Source organism: Ambystoma mexicanum, chromosome 1p (assembly GCF_040938575.1).
Source record: "Ambystoma mexicanum isolate Mex_15411 chromosome 1p, UKY_AmexF1_1, whole genome shotgun sequence".
Taxonomy (NCBI): domain Eukaryota; kingdom Metazoa; phylum Chordata; class Amphibia; order Caudata; family Ambystomatidae; genus Ambystoma; species Ambystoma mexicanum.
Genome location: NC_090921.1, coordinates 999,453,373 through 999,470,953, shown reverse-complemented (window position 1 = coordinate 999,470,953; position 17,581 = coordinate 999,453,373). Strand labels below are relative to the sequence as shown.

At 44.0% G+C, this 17,581-nt stretch overlaps 1 protein-coding gene across 1 annotated transcript in view; it reads right to left on the bottom strand.

Moving 5' to 3' along the window:
* HYDIN (HYDIN axonemal central pair apparatus protein) overlaps nt 1-17,581 on the bottom strand; it is a 3,273,799-nt gene that overhangs the window by 521,553 nt on the left and 2,734,665 nt on the right. Inside the window, exons 67-68 of the mRNA XM_069654775.1 lie at nt 6,525-6,685; nt 2,010-2,125 (exon numbers count right to left, since the gene is read on the bottom strand). Of these exons, the coding sequence (XP_069510876.1) occupies nt 2,010-2,125; nt 6,525-6,685 (277 nt within the window). The remainder of the gene's footprint in view (nt 1-2,009; nt 2,126-6,524; nt 6,686-17,581) is intronic.

Below are 17,581 nucleotides of genomic sequence, written 5' to 3'. Positions count from 1 at the left end.
AAGGAAAACAATGTTTTTTTAATTGGGGCTCCTGTGCTCTGGCCAGCAGCATGTGGCTGTTTGTTTCTGGAGTGGCTGGTTTTCTGGTAGCTATAGCCAGTAAGATAGCTCAGTGGGTCGACTGCTCGCTGCTGCAATGTGCGTGTTATCTGCAGGTTCGACTCCCTGCAAGGTCAATTCAGCCTTTCATCCTGCTGAGGTTGATAAATGAGTACCAACACAGATTGGGTGAAATTGTATGTATATTTGCTCTATATGAATCGCTTAAGCCTAAGTGCTATATAATAACACATTATCTTTTTGCCTTGGACGTCTGCTTACATTCACAGTAATTTGATAATATGGACCTATATGGAATGATATTAACGCTACATATGGTGATCCAATCTTGTTTGCAATGTATATCACTTTACAGTGATACCGCAAATGTTGTTTTCATACTGTACTTAGAAACAATGCTATGTGATGCCACTTCCTGTTTTGTAAAGCGGTGAAAGGTCGTGTTCCATCGCTTCCGATGATGTCACTTTGGGGTGGGGTCAGATAACATCACTTCCTGTGATGTCATCAGATGTCAAGGGTTGTGTGATGTCACTTCCGCTACCCCTGGCATTTTGGTGAAATGACATCACTGGTGAGGCTGTATCTAGCGTAAGAGGCACTTAGCCAGAAAGACCTAGGCTCATGAGGTGGCACTTGGCTTATGACGGTAGCACCTGGTATGTGAAGCCATATTTAATGTATAATTATTATACTTGATGTATGAAGCAATAATCAGCATGCAATGGAAGTAACAATGCCTACAAGACTATACCTGACACAAGAGGGCATTTCCTGGGCATTTGAAGCTGCACCTAGTATGTGAGTATTTACCGTGCCTAAAACAGGAGTACCTTCCAATATGGGGTTGTACTGGCATATAATGGCATTGCCCCAGGCATATGGTGGGTCTTCCAATGGAGGCACCCTTGTAAATCTGTGGTTGGTTAGTAAAACTGCCATTGGCTTACTTAGGTAACTTAATCTAGACACTCATTGTAAGCATTTTACTTTAGTGATATTGCATTCTTCAATGTTATCAAAGTCAGTACTCCTGTGCTTACTTGGGTAACTTACTTCTTGTGATGTCAAAGGGCAGGACAAGTCATTTCACTTGATACACCTTCTGCTAACCCGGGCACATTGATGAATTAATTGCATGCATTCCATCTGCATCACGCTTAATAATACATTTAATTTAGTGAGCATTTTCTCACTGAAAACCGCACATTTTGTAAGTCAATAGGAAATAGAGACGTGTTGAAGGCAGTAGCATCTAGTATAGGAGTATCATGAAATACAAAATATAAAATATTTAATGAATAATGTAAGTCCATAAATTAAAACGGCTTTCATTTCAGGCACGATCCTTTCGGTATAATAAGCATAGACGTGATTATTAATAGACCTGTATAGCAAACTAGCAGCAAACTTCTTGTCAAATTCCTCATAGAAAACAATGCTAAGTACTTTTTAATCACAAAATGTCATGCCTGCCCATTTTAATTATAATACACGTTTTCATAAGCAATACTGTTTTGTACTAAAGCTCCTGCCACCCACTGAGAAGACAAACGTGTTTTAGATGCACAATTCAATATTTTCTGTATGACAGTAGGAATGCATTTCTAGCCCCTATGGAAAGATGTTGGAGAATTTACTTAGCCTGGATAGATTTTATTTTTCTTCCAACAGTGGTCCTTTACAGGTTTCTCGGGTGTGTCAAGGAAATAATGTGTAAGATCAAATCAGAAACTGAAGGGAAAAGTCTACTAGTTCAATCTCATTGGTAAACCTCTTTGACAATTCAATGGCAAGAGGATTCTTCTTTTAAAATGCTTTATCTTTATTTTATAGATTTACATTTAAATCTTCGGTTGTAAAACTCATTAAAATAGAATGAGTTAAAGACTGAATGAATGCATGAAAAGCTGCCTTTGCAAAGCAATTTAGGGACATTCGTTTCTTACCTTCTGGTTTAGAATGCAACAGGCCTTCGGCGAAGCTGACCACTTTTGAAAAGCCTTCCATTACAACCTGCCAGGAAAATTCCAACTGCACATTTCCGTTATTCGTGAGCTGGAACCTTAAGGAAAAATTAGATACATTCAAGAAGCACTGTTAGATAGTGCTGAGGGAATGCGGCACACAAATACTTTGGGCTTTCTCAGCTGTGGAAATGATCAGATATTCAGGAGTGTTGTCGTGTGAAGGATTATACAGAAAATGTCTTCTGTTGAAAGGTACAGGAATGCATCCCCACCCTCAACCCCTCTTCTACCACGGCCCCATCACCCACTTTTTGCCACGTCTGCTTTAGGCAGTACAGTGTGTGTCCCATTATACAACTGTAGTAAATAAAGAGTAATTCCTGATCAGCCTACTATCCCTCTATTTCCGACCAACTACTTCAAATTCGGTTTCAGATTTCTTTCCACCTCTCTTGTTGGGGGCACATTCATTCCACACTCATTGCAATAATAGGAAATGTTTCCTGCATCGTGACTGTGGAGGGAATCTTTCTGTTTGCAGCTTTCCCACAAATGATTTCAACGGGACCCCCGGTACATTAGACTACATTGTGCAACCCTGATTGGATATTGAAGTGAAGCTTTTTTAGCATCACTTACCTGCTCAACTAATTTATTTTGGGGTCACAGGTTAGTCCCTAAGGCACCATAGAACCTCAGGAACACGCCAATTCTCGAAGGCAGCTTAAGGGTTTTTATTATTCTCATAGTCAAAGGTCTCTCTCTCTCTCAGAGACAGCGTTCACATAGTGAGTAACACCTCCTTTTACCCGAGACTATTCAAGCATATTTGTCCATTCCTCTCTCTTGATCATATGGCCAACAGTATGGCGGATAGGTGATGGGATGCAAGAGTACATCTTTAAAATTGATACACTGGTACATAAGGGTCTGTATAGCACTATAGAGACTCTCTTTACATCTTCAATTGACCATGCCAATCAGTAACGGTAAATCAGTTGATCTATCCCGATATAGACTCAATATTGCTCGGCGCAGAAGCTTTGCGGTGCTAAATTCTGTAATGGGAATAAGTTAGCCACTTTTCTCAGAAAGGAGTGAGATTTAGGAAATTGCTAAAACGCAGCTTTTCAGACCCATCTGTCTGTTTAACCCAGTCATTCTGCAAGCCTTCTCCACAAGACCCCCCTCCTGGCAAACAGTGCTCAAATGCCTGCGGGTTTGAGCGCTTTAGAAATCTCATATATCACATCATGTACACAAAATGGCTTTCCTTTGCGGTACAAGCCTTATCTTGCTGGCCTCTCGGTTTGTAAACTCCCATGGAAGGGCACTTGTGGAGGATTCTACTCAGGGCTCCCAGACAAGTGCTTTGTGTGACTGAGCTGGTTGAAACTGGGATTGGGAGCATCTGTCCCAACAAATACTTCTTTCAGGGGATATCTGTTCGTGGGCAGATATGGGTAAGTGGCTCGCCATAATTGTCCAACCCATATCTATTTGGATGACACCGATTCTTTCGATTGGTGGGCTGGGGCAACCCACACTCTGGAATTTGGATAATAAGAGGAACTCTGGAGCCATTGTTGAAGTCGCCCAATGAAGCCAAAACCCTAAAGACGTGAAGACTGCACTGAAGACCTGTATGACTGCTGCAGAAGCGAAGAAGCATTGCCCAAGCCATCTACTCGTGAATCTCTGCAAGAGTTTGCTGCCTCCCTTTGACTGGTGAGATCATCAGTCCTGCCATTGGTGGACTTCTTACATGTGCAGGGACCCTCCTGTGGGTTGGCCATCCATCAACGAGCCCTCTATGCTAAAACAATCACCAGCCGGAGCTTGCACTTCAGACTCTGCTGGTCCTCTACCTGTGGGCCAGGGACATTGTTGTCTGTATCTGTGCCTCTCCTTCCTGAAGTGGGGCCTACCTAGAGACTTTGGGGGGTTGCTTGGAAAATCAGAGTTGGGGTGCAAGTATACATACCACTTTTGACGCCCCCCTTCTCCCCATGGGGATTACACTTGTGTAAATTCCACCTCCAGTACCACCCCTTCACGGCTGGGGCAGTAAAGTTCTAGCCTAGGACTCCCACCTGGGAACTGCTACTGTGATGGAATCAGGAAGTTTATCCTAAAGCAAGTTACCCAAAAGTGTGCTTTTAAACAGCATTTTATTGACCGTTTGGCCATACACAAAGCTTGCACAGGGTAACTGACCCCACTCCCCCCCCCTTCGGTTACTTACCTGTAACTATAACCATTTAAGACTGAAATTATTTACCCAATACGGAAGGATGCTCACATTCTTAGTTCGTATTTTGTGGTTCATGTCGGAATCCAGCCTCTAAGCATGGGACAGGATTTTGAACCTGTGCTGCTTGGCAGTGTCTTGCTTTCAAGACAAGTGTGTTGCCCCGGAGCTACACACATCTATGTGAAACTCCAATACTTGGCTGCCCCTAAGTGTGGCTAACTGTACTTGCAACACTGAACTCCTAAATCTATCTTACTGTTCAGCCTACACTACTGTGAAAGAGTTTGGTAAGACCAAGTGTGGTCAGTCTTTGCACATCATCTAGGTGGTCTCCCAGAACCCTCCCAGTGTGACCAATATTCTTAACCCTTCGGCTGTTTTCCATTTGTAACATATGGGAAGAGATTTCGAGCAGAGGAATCCCTTAGGTGAAAGCAACAATGTGCTATACAGACATCAGACACACTTCTTTGAAGGGCCTCTTGACCAAGAAGCCTGTTCCCGCGTGGATAATCATGCAAAGATTGCCAACAGATGGCATGTGGAGTTTCCCTAGTGCCCTACACCTCTTGGAAAATGTGACATTGCCTACTAAAGCAATGAATGCTGCCTTAACCAATGGCATTAACATTGACATATTGTGGCATTGAAGTCCCTTTTTCACCTCATACATCTCTGGAAATTATATATCTGTCGCAATGGATGACATCTAAGGTTTTCTTACCTCGGGAAGGGACTGACATGGGCAATTTCTCAAGCCCTATGATTTGGTGATTTAGAATATGGAAGCTCCTCTAACTGACAACAAAATTGTGAATATTGCACAACAGTACTTTGAAAATAAAGGTTTAAAGACACAAAACAGAGAGACCTAGGCAGAATCCATTGCGGTTTGAGAATTGTGCTGCCTCCACATGGCGGCATATTCAAGGTAACTATGCCTAGTGATCTACACTTGGCATTCAGTTGGCTATGCTTCCTTACATGACTGTTACCTGTTGTGAGAACGTTTGGTATAATAACACATAGGTTTCCATCTTGTCTAACAGTCTTCATCTTGTCTTAGTCAATCACTGATCTTTGTTGGACTGCACTGAACTGTTCTCCCCTTTAACCAACATAACAGGTTTCCTAAAACAGTGATAGTTCAAGTGTCTCGGTAACTACCATTTAAACTCTGTACTATGTGGGAATTCATGGATTTCTGTTTCCAGCTTGTCTACTTTGATCTGATGGAGTCTAGAATGATTGTCTCTTAAGCATTGCATAGCTAAGTTCTAAAGTACTGACGTGCATACACTCTACCAAGACCCATCTCCACCATTGTGCTTGGCCAGTTAGATTACTGCTCCAGCCTCCTCATGGGATTCTATATTTACTCATTTGCCCCTCTGGAGAAATGACTCAACTTTTCTAATTCTACCATATTTAACCGCTCATGATCGTCACTCACCACTGCAGAAGGCCTCTAGGTGGTCTGGCTGTCCATGAGAAGCCACTGTCTCCTCAAATTCCTTCTACTAGTCTGCAAATCTATAAGGATGGACCCCTCCTAGATGCATAACTCAATCCAATCTCTCGTTACTCACCTTCCCTACAGATCTTACTCAACCTCTCTGTTCCCCAGCTTCTTTGTACTAACGTTTGCTTTCGTTCCTTTACCCCATTCACCCCCAACACTGAAACAATCTTGCCCCTGACATCAATGCCATCCCAGGTTTGTCAGGCTTAAAGAAACTGCCCTAAAAACTACCTCCTCTCACTTAAGAGTTCCAGAACTAGCATTGGCCATTCCCTTTCTCCAATCCCATTTCTCTCCCATCGCACGTACATTGAAGTATTTACTGCTTATGAACATCCTCTACTTCATTCAACTACTCTAGACTGTTAATATTTTTATTTGTATGTTTTATCTATTCTTGTCTGTGCTGTCCTTGACTAAGCCACTGACTTTTTACTTCAGCTCATTGATATATCTGCTAGTGCTACTACTGCAATATTGTGTGGCAAAGGCCCACCAACATGGGAATGCCCAGCCATCCATATGTCCTCATTTACAGAGTTTCTTATAAAAGCTGTCTGTGCTAGCTAAAAAAAAACAATAGTTAGACAATTCTGGAATATTAAGCCTCTTTGAAGCATTGGGTTGTTTATTACTTCCACATTTTGGTCTGAAAGAGGGTTGCTTTTTTCTTTTTGATTGTATATTGTCTAAAATAGTGTAGCTGTCTTTTACTCACTCATATATTCTGGTCTGGAAGAGTAGGGTGTCCTTGAACTGCACGTTCTCTGTTCCGCATGTGAACTGAGCATTATCAACTGTTGCACTGACGTGAAGCTCTACTTCCTGGTTACTGCCATCATAGACTGTATGCACTGGTTCTGGGTCGGTTTCTACCACCTAAAGAAAGCAAACAGAGTACTACAGTAGCATTTGAACACCACATGATATACATGAACAGGAAACCTACTGAACACAGCACTAAAAAAGCAAAATGGCAAAGACATGTCTTGGAGAAATAGTTTTCTTTTTGAAAAACATATAGCACGCATGAATGTCACTTCCAATTTCACTGTAATTAAGCACATACTAGAAATTGTAGGGTGCACCTGGCTAGTCTGATTGAGTAAAGAGCAAAGGTGTGAAGCTATTGCTGGGGCCTAGATGGGTCTTTGAAGGTCAAAATGGAAGGTAATTCCACAGAGAAGGAATCAGAAATGAAAACAAACAAACTGAAATGGTCGTGTCACTGTAATTTGCAAGGAGAGTTGGGCGGAATCCAGGCTTCCAGTTGGAAGGTATGGGCAAAGATTGATCTGTAAAAACTGTGAAGGAAGCCACCGCAACTTTAAACTGAATCCTTATTCTGACTAGAAGCCAGAAAGGAGTGCAAATGATGAGATCCTGTCATCAGGCTGTTGTCTGGACTCTGGCTGTAATCTTCAGAGCAGAAATGGACCCAAAGCAGTGATTTGAGGAGACTAGGGCAACTCGGAATCCAGAAGGAAGAATATGTTTCTCAAATGTTTAACTAGATCGGGGATGTTGCCCCTGAAGCCAGCCAGAACTGAATGGACTGCTTTCAATCACACAAGACCTCAGGAGCATGACCTCCATGCAAAGCTCAGGCGATCCTACATCACAAATCTCTTGTTGATGCAGCACTTGGCAGTGGTGTTGTTCATGAGCACCTGGACAGTGTAAACGTCTGACTGATGGTAAAAAGAATCACAATACCAGACAAACTCCTGAGCTCCAATATGTTGATGTGGAAATGAGGTTTACTTCTCCTGACCTTCCCACAGAACGCTCATAGAAATATCCTGTGTATGTGTTCCCCATCGCTTTAGCGATGTATCTGGAAACAGGGTGAATGTTTGCCATGGTAACTGAAATGGAGCCCCCGAAGGAAGTTGCTTGTAGATGCCAGTCAAAGCAGGTCCTTGGAGACTGTGTGGGCTGGGATAATGTGCTTGATGTGCTCATTGAACTAGGACTACTTGCTCCTCAGGGACCATTGTAGCAACCGCATAAGTAATGTTGCTCCTAAACTACCAAGATGTAGATGTCATGGAAAGACAACATTGGATTTCCCTGTTCAGTTGGGAGGACTGTCACCATGGACTGAGTGCTTGCCATTCTCTCAGTGGGAGGGAGATGCATGTTTTGCTCCATTTCCTGGACAACCGCTAGTAACTCAAAGCAATAAGAAAAGATATATTTAGGTAAAGGTAGAAACTTATTAGTGGAGGAGGCTGCACATCGTCCCAAGATCCTTCAGTGCTGACTCTTCAACCTGCCCTTAGACTGTGCTTGCTTTCTCTCTATTTTCAAAATGGCCATGATTGCCCTTCTCCTAAAAAAGCAAGAGGCTGACTGGAATCTACCAGCTAACTTAAGCCCTACGTCTCTCCTGCCACACTACTCTAAAGTGCTCAAAATGGTTGTGTTTAACTATGTTACAAATTTCTTTGACATCTGCAACCTTTGATACCCCCTACTGTCAATCAACGAAACTGCTCTAATGAATGTCTCCAACTTCATCTCCTCTGCGAAGCACTCCAACCTATCCTCTTAACCTAAATCTCCTTAACCTGCCTGCTACCTTGAACACTGTCTATCACCCTGATCACCTTAATTCTTTCTTCTTATGATTCGTGAATGAGCCCTTGCCTGGATAGAATCGTGCCTGGCACCTTGCCAATTTTCTGTCTCCTAGAGCAACAACACGTCTCGATTTGTCTAACTGCTAGTGTTCCACAGGGCTCTGTCTTGGGTCCTCTCCTCTTTACACTCTACACCTTTGCTCTTGGGTCACTTATCTCCTCCTCTGGAGTCTCGTACCAACTCTTCACGGACAACATCCACATTTTCTTCTCTTTTCCTGAACTCCCCTTTGATCTGTCTATCAAAATTACCAACGGCCTCTCTGCTATTAAATATTCGATGGCTTTGCACTCTCTGATGTTACACTCTACAAAACAGAGGTTGCTCTTCTTCCCTGCCAAATACTCTCATCTCTTCCCCTGCCTATCCGGTTCCCACCTGACACTTTCCCCTACACTTCTTTCAGCTAGCAACCTCAGTGTCATTTATGCCCCTTTCTCACACCTTCTCTACTTTAATCTCCAAAAATGTCAACAGCGGCTCACCCCAACCTCCTAAATATTAGGAAAATCAGGCACCTCCTTCCTCTCAACACCGCCAAGCATCTGTTAACAACTCTTGTATTCTCTAAAATGGACTACTGTGCCAGCATCCTCTTTGCTCTCCCCAACTATGCATTTGATCCTCCCGACAAGATAATTAACTTTGCTACCAGGACTCTCTTTGTACAAAACAGAGCCCGATTTCAATTTTCGCTCCTGATTCACAAGTCTATCCACGGAAAGGCATCACCATATCTATCCTCATCTATCTAACTCTACAAGCTTTCTAGTAATCTCTGCTCTGCCTCCTTGACTACCCTTGTGGGATCTCACACTCACAGTGCTTCCTCTCGCTTCTGCTCTTTCTCTCTTCTTGCTCCACTTGAATGGAATTCTCTTCCCCAGGAAAAGATGAGAGCCCAGAGGACAAAAGGAGGTTCGAGACAGAAACAGCAGTGGATGTTAGTGGAGCTTGATGTGTCGGAGGCGGCTGTTCGCTTTCCTTCGGTGCGGCAGTGCAGCTTGACGCACATGCGTTCACGCTCCTAGGGCCATTCCTCTAATCTCCTCTGTTGGATCTCAGACTGGGACAGGGACGTGAGTTATCCAGGCTGCCGTTACATTTCTCTGCGGTTTGTGTTTAGTGTGGGGTGCCGGGAGCTGCAGCGGTGTGACCTTGCCGACCTTCATGGTAAACAGCTACACATTACACCGTTACACGTGCAGAGTGTCCTTGCCTCCGTGACCTTGCACTGTTGGGGAATTTGGAACCCTAGGATCCTGCTCCTGCGGTCCTTTCCCTGGCTAATTGTGTCTATTTTTAATCAATGTATATGCCCATAAGCCCGTCTTAAGTGCTCCCAGTAACAGCCCCTTGCATAGCAAGGCTCCGACGTTATGCAACGTAGCTTTAATTACATGTGCTGTCACTCCCTGGACTCTCTGGTGCTTACCTGGAGCGCATTTCTGCATTTCTGCTAATCTAGAATCGCATTGACCAGCTGATAGTCAAGTCGGGTCGAACTTTGGAGGGATAGGGCATAATCAATACTTCGTCTCCTGTAGCAGCCCTCCCTGCATTAGCAGCGCCAGCAACAACAGCAAGGAAGCCCAGAATTTGAGCGTTCTGCCTGCTGTAACCCTGTAACCCACGGCTTCAACTTTATGCGGAGATAAGAGGCTGCATTGGTGTATTCTTTCCGGGCTACCATTCCGGGACACGTGGCATCTAATAACAGACAAAGGCGGGCGAGGGTGGGGACTGACTGGCAGCTCGAGCATTCCCCGCCCACCTTGAACAAACTTATGGTTTTTATTTGGGCTATTTTCTGGTCCACTGTTTTTAGCTTGCACAAGGTGTTTGTCACTTTCAGGCAATCCGTTATTCTTGTATGGTGTTTGACCAGCTTTAGAGAAGTATGGATGTGTTTTAGTTTTATACAAGCACTTCAGTATTTTAACTCCTTACAAGTTTTTATAACATTTTTATATGGTTAATGCATGTCCTTTGTATGTGCAGATTTTGATTTTTAATAGGAAATCACCACATTTAAAATTTGGGAAATTTGTGGGTGTCACGTGTATTTTAGATACCCCAGGACTCCCTAAAAGGTATAACCACCTTTGTGTACAGGGGCTTTTAGGGAGGCTAGAATTTACTGAGTTTTGGTCAGTCTGCATTTCATCTGAGTTTAGATTTCATCCTGAGACCTACCCAGTTGTTATTGTGGCATACAACCACACCATAACACAATGCCCAAACGGAAGGCAGCACTCCCCTTACTACCAAAATGCCCCACTAAGAGGGCGCATAAAATGCTAGAACCCATCAATGATGTGAATATTTTAATAACTTAAATTCATGATATAGAGTGTCCGGTGGTGAAAAATAAGAACTTAAAGTGTCCTCTCATAAGAAAACAGCAGCAGCTCCGAATTGTGTTTTGGTGATGGACGATTGCGAAATTTTGCCAGAGAGTATAGCACCAATCTTAAAACCTGTAGTACACTCCACCCACACCCCTAATAGGTTTGTTATTAAACCTCGAGACCCAATGGCTGTATACGAAATAGGTCCCTTTGAGGGGCAGGATGGGGATAGGAATTTTATGCTACATAGCACACGACAAGGGGAGAAGCAGTGACAGGTGATGGAGATATACACTAATATAGCTGGCCCACAGCCATCGCCTAATAAAGTCATGACACCAGAAAAAGAGCTTCAAAGGCAACAGGAAGAAAATGGGGGTAATGGGGATAATGGCTGTAGTGTAGTAGGGGAGGTACTGTCAGAAGTGCGGCCGATGGTAATGGTGCCAATATCTAACCGATATGAGCCACTGGGAGTGAGAGAGCTGGCTGGGAAGGATGCCATGAATTTTAGCACCTCCCTGAGTATCCCCATTACAAATTGGGAGAAGGCCAAGGATGATGGGAAATGGGTTACATGAGTACAGGGGAAAAAACAAAAACCCGATTTAGAAAGGAGAGAGGTGGGGTGCCAGATGGTGGAGGTTGCCCTTATGGCAGGTGCAGATAAGGAACAGGCCACAAGCACTACGGGAGTGGTTAATGACTCAGAGGGGCTGGTGGACCATTTTGTGTACCAGGTTGGAGAAAATGATTAGTACTCATCTGGTCCAGTTAAGGTCTGAACTTACATCTATCAAGACTAAACTGTCCTCGACCTATGTTAGTAGCGAACCCGCATCGAGGGACCAACATGTAAGCAGGGTGCAACCCCCCATGGTACGCCCGCATCAAACCCTGAGTCATGATTTGAATAATGGTCGAGAATATGGAGACCAAGTTAAACCCAGGCCTATTGCTGCCCCGGGGGGTGGGGATCCTTGCCAAGGGCAAATGGTTGATGAAAGCCGGGGACATAAATCATGATAGAGGGGACATGGGCCTGGGAGGGAGGAACTGGAGGGGGATCAGCCTTCCTCCCGGCCAGCGTTTGTGCAGAGGGTGGGCTGCCCAAATCTATCTGAGCCTAACTCCATGCCACTGGGAAATAATAATATGGGAGATCTTTCCCATATTGGGGGGGAGGAAGGGAATGGACTCGAAATATAGCAAAAGCCCCGGTCATGAAGCTAGTTCCGTGATGCTACATAATGTGGGGAAACTGTGACAGGGGTCACATGAGAACTCACTTGCCTTGATTAATAACGTGATACATTACTTGAGGGAAACAAGAGGATGTAAATACATCATTAGGAGTGATATTGTGGAATGTATAAGGGAGAGAGGTCGCCCGAACGAGGATAACAGGATCCGCGTGACCTTAAAAAATGGTTGGTTTTAGATGGCCTTTTGTCAATAGAAGCTAGGGCATACCCTCCCCAGGGTTCCAAGATTTCAAAAAGACCATCAAACGAACCTCATAGGCGGGTAGATGAGCAACAAAATAATAGCCAAGCAATCCCTACCTTCCGGCAATTGGGCATGAACCCACCTGGGTTTACCTTGGGGGACATGGAGGATAACAATTGACATGGTGTTGACCCTGAAAGAGATGGGGGACTTCTAGAAGAAGGATTTTCTTTATTGTCCTGGAATGTCGCAGGTCTTAAGAAGCACCACGTGGATCAGAAGTGGTGTCATTGGGTAAGGACCCATGAAATTATTTGTTGGCAGGAGACATGGGACCTAGATCCCACAATCTTCTTGGGTTATGAGACATATTATGTACCAGCATTAAAAGGGACAATGGGTAGGCCATTTGGTGGCCTAGCAATCTGGATCAGTACAGTATTGGATCTGCAGATAGAGGTAATAGACACAGGATCACCGGATGTAAAGTACCTGATACTGAGGGACAAGGCAGAAAATTCGGTTTCCCTATGTAATATATATAAAAGTCACGCTTAATGATCAGCCAAACTCTATTACCTTGGCAAGGGATCTTGTTACAACTAAGTTGGGGCAACCTAACCATAGGATCCTTCTCGCAGGGGAAATTGAGCGTCTTAATGACTTGGAGGGGTTGTGGGAGGATTTGGATGAGGCATGGGATATACCAGTTGGTTCCCCCTCCTCGGAAGAGAAACTACCGCTCAGCACTAAAAGTGCTGCAGCACTATCGGGGCTGGGCCTGCGGGCATGTAACGGCCAATTCTCGAAAGATCAGCCCCCGACGCCTATGTTTTAGGGCCATGGTGGCTCTTCCCATATTGACTATAATCTATCATCTGTGGAGCAATGGGATAGGATAAAGGACTTTGAGGTCCTGGAAGTGGAGAGAGTGACCATAAACCTTTATGTGTCAAAATGTCCAAACGGATGGGGGGCCTTAACAATAAAACCAATATAGGTCAACCGCATGCAACCCCACTATGTATACAGGGGACTGTCAAAAAACGAATTAAGTTGGCCGACCTTGACCTGACGTTAGTCAAACCCAGGATATATAAGGATATAGTCCCATTAATAATTAACTTGGTACAGACAAATAAGAGGAATATATACCTTATAGCTTCCTTCTCGCAAGTCATGGACACTATTTGCCCCTTTGTGTCGAAGCCAACTAAAAGTAAAAAAAGTAAGGCACCCATATGTTGCCCCTGGTTTGACAGAGAATGTAGACAGGCAAAGACCGCCATCCTTAAGTGTCTAAAAAGTAGACAACCTAAGGACAAATTACAACTCGGAGTACTCAGGGCTGATTACAAAGCCATATTAATAAAGAAGAAAATACATTTGCCCAGACAAAATGGGAAGCCCTGCTGGAGCCAGGATCCAAATGGGGACACTAGAACATTCTGGAGGTTAGCCAATGGCTTAGACGAGGACCGAGACAAGGGAGCGGTTACCGAAATAAGCCCATCCACATGGACCAAACATTTGGGGGCGTTATACACAAAACAAAAAGATATGGAAGGGCAGTTGCCTTGCATGGTCTTAGGAGAGGAGGTAGATGTTATAAGCAGGCGCCTCCAATTAGAAATGAAAGAAGTATGTGAGGCAATAATTAAACAGAAGTGGGACAAGGCTCCAGGCCCTGACCTTATTCCCACAGACCTCTTTAAGGATGAACCGACGATGGGGGGCCCCATGTTATGGCTCCTCTTTAATGCTTGCCTGAGATTGAATTGGGTCCCCCCCCTCATGGCGTATCGCCATCATAATTCCCATTTATAAGAAGGGAGGTAGGAGTGACCCATTCAATTTTAGGCCCATATCATTGCTGAATGGAGTTGGGAAAATGTTCGCCAGATGAATTTGTGTCAACCTGCAAGAATGGGCAGCTCAAAACGACATAATTGACCACCTCCAGGCGGGATTCCTAGAGAGAGTTGGCACATTAGATCAGGCATTAAGACTCCACCTCGTCACTCAGACGTATGCAGTATTAAAGAAGATGAAGGTGTATTCCGCCTTCGTGGACTTGAGGACCACATTCGATTCTGTGTCAAGAATAGCCCTTTGGAAAATCTTGGCTAAAAGAGGAGTTCCCCCAGGGTTGCTTAAAATAATAGTACAGCTTTACACAGAAAATAAGGCAGCTGTAAGAAGGGGCCTAGGGGGTGAACTAACGGAGCTGTTTGATGTCCAAAGAGGAGTACGACAGGGTTGTATGTTGGCCCCCATACTTTTCCTGATATACATGGATGAAGTGGTGGCCCATGTAAGAAGGGAATGCTTACACCCCCCCAAATTGGGTGTAGAGAAATGTCCCCTACTGCTTTTTGCCGATGACGCAGTTGTTTTGTCCATCTCCCCTAAAGGACTTAAGATCACATTGGAAGCATTCCAGGAAAAATGCACTGAGTTATCTTTGGAAATTAATAAGTCCAAGAGTAAGATCCTGATATTCCGTCTGAAGTTTTGCAAGTCACTAAAATGTTGGTTCAGGTCAAGAACATTGTCCTAGAACAAGTACAGGAATAGGACTATCTGGGCATACGTTTTAATGACCAAGGGAACTGGCCCCCACAAGTGAAGACAGCCACCTTGTAAACGGAGAAATATGGGTGGGGTATAACAAGACTTTTCTATGGGCATGAGCAAGGTGCAGTGTCACCAGCAATTAAAATGTTATCTATCCAGGCCAAGGCAGCGTCGAGTTATGGAGCTGAATTATGGGGACACGCGGATTGTCATATTTTGGGCTCAGCAGAACGAACAGTCCTAAAGAAATTACTGGGCCTACCCAAATCAGCTCCAGCTAGCCAGATACATTTTAAATTGGGACTTAGCCCAATACAACAAGAGGTTTATTTTAGACATGCTCTTTTTTGGCTCAGGATCTGGTCAGTCGCGGAGCTTAATAACTACCAAAAAGCAGTAACCAATGTACTTGACTCAGAGGGTGGTAGATCCCTCCCGTGGGCACGACAAGTAAAAGACTCATTGGATTGTTTGGGGTTGATAAACGTATGACACAGCCCACATTCTATAACAGAGGGACATAGAGCTACCGCCAAGAATAAAGTAAGCCAATTTATTGAAACAGAATTAGTTGCCAATTGTAGTAATTCTACAGGGGGAATTTTATATCTGGAAAGCAAGACGGGCTGGGGTTTCGAAACTTACCTTGACATGGTAAGGCCACCTAGCGCTCGTGAACTGTATGTTAAGTTTAGAGTCGGCAACTGACCTCTGGCAAATGTCACTAAGAAATGGTCTACGCACGGTAATGGTAACTGTCCCTTTTGCTTATCAGTGGAAGAATCCCCGACACATTTTTTGTTCTTTTGCAGAGCCTATAGCACTCTTAGGCACAGATTCTTAGTCCCATTGTTAATAGCAAGTGGCATGACAACAACAGTAGATGCACGGAGGTACCTCAAAAAATGTGATGTGATCAAAGTGGTGTATTGTGCATCTACCTTTCTCACGCGCGCTTGGTGGATAAGAGCAAAAAATGTCAAAGAACGCGCTCTAATGGTTTGATATTTTTATCTGTGAATGTATCAATCTTTTTTTAACAGTATTGTCTTTATTGGACATAAGTATTTTTAAATGGAACTTCGCCTGTGCTACATTTTATGGTGTGGTGATCCTTTTTTACGTCTGTATTTTGTAAAATTTGTAAGGCAAGATGACATATGTCGAATAAAAGCTTACTGAACTGAACTCTTCCCCAGGACATCCTTGAAACAGTCAACAACAATTTTTTCAAAGCCAAACTAAATACCTACCTCCTTGCTTCCGGGTTTCTCTCTTAACCTACCTCTCATCTGCCTTCTAGCTACCATTACCACCTTCCCGTATAAATACATTAATCTTCCTGTCTGGCCCACAGCAGCTGGTTGCCAAGGGAGGGAAAGTCATGCACCCTCTTCCTCTGAGGATGGGCAGCCATCGCCATTAACATTTTGAAAACTCTGGGGACTGAAGTAAGGGCACATGAGAGTACTGAAATGGTAATGAGTGCTTCCCACCACAAAATAAATGTATTTCTGATCATTGGAGTGCATAAGGACATGCAAATATGCACCATGCAAACCTAAACACATGAGCCATTTGTGCAACTCCAGAAAGTGGATGAGCATGTCAGGGTGACCATCGCAACTATCCCTTTCAGAGGAGCTTTTTGAGAAGTCTCAGTTCAAGTATAGGGTTGAGGCCTCCATCATTCTTGGGTGCCAGGAAGTAACCCGGACACCAGCCTTTTCCTGACTTCTGCTGTTGTTACAAAATTCACCACTTTCTTCTGCAAGAGTAGAGGGATTTCTTGAAGCAGAAGTGGCTCCAGAGGAGGTGGAGGCAAAAGAGTTTTTTGGGAGGGTTTTATCAGGAAGGGCAAACAGTATTCCCGGGTTCACGAACAATAAGACCCTCAGGTCAGATGTTATCTCCTGCTATGTCCTCTTGAAAAGCCGGATTCTGCCCCCTACAGGAGAGTTGTGAAGGTGAAAATTAGAGTGGTTTTGAAGCTGCTGCATCAGAGGGCAGTGAGGTTAGGGTGTTACACGTGGGAGCAGCCCTGCCACTTGAATAACAGAAAGTTGGTTTACCTTGTAGCTGATTTTGAGAGTGCTGGTAATATCCCCGGCCGATTGGGAGTGAAGATTAAGGTTGGTTCCTGCCTCTACCTAAGGAGATGGAAGTCGTGGGAGCTGATACGCCCATATATTTGGCTGTCTGATGTGGAACTTTTAAAATGTGCAGAATGCTGGTTGCTTTTGTACCAAAAAGGTTGAGACCATCAAACATCATGTCAAGTAGTTTAGCTTTCACATCTATGATCAAGTGGCAGATTGTGTCCAGATACATCACACTAGCACCACCCCAAACTCCCATGGAACAGGCCACACACACAATGGTCTTTAGTCCCAGCTCAAGGAGGTGTCTAGCCATGTCTTTACCATCTCGTACCATTTGTTTGTAAGCATTCTGCATATGATGGCATGCAAATAGCAAGACAAAGAGCAGAAGGGTTTAGTGGGGAGGCACAGAGATGCTTCTTAAAGAACAGTTTCAGGTGGCAAGATACAGGAATACCAGATCCATCAATGAAAGTGCCAATAGCACAAAGTCATGTCATACATATGTGCAATTCACCGGGTCACGAGACAAATTATTCGCAAGGACTATGCTGAGATATGATTATTTACTGCACAGGACAATAGAGACCGAAATCCAATACCAGAACACATTTTGAATTGGTTAATTGGTTAAATATTCCAGCTATCTC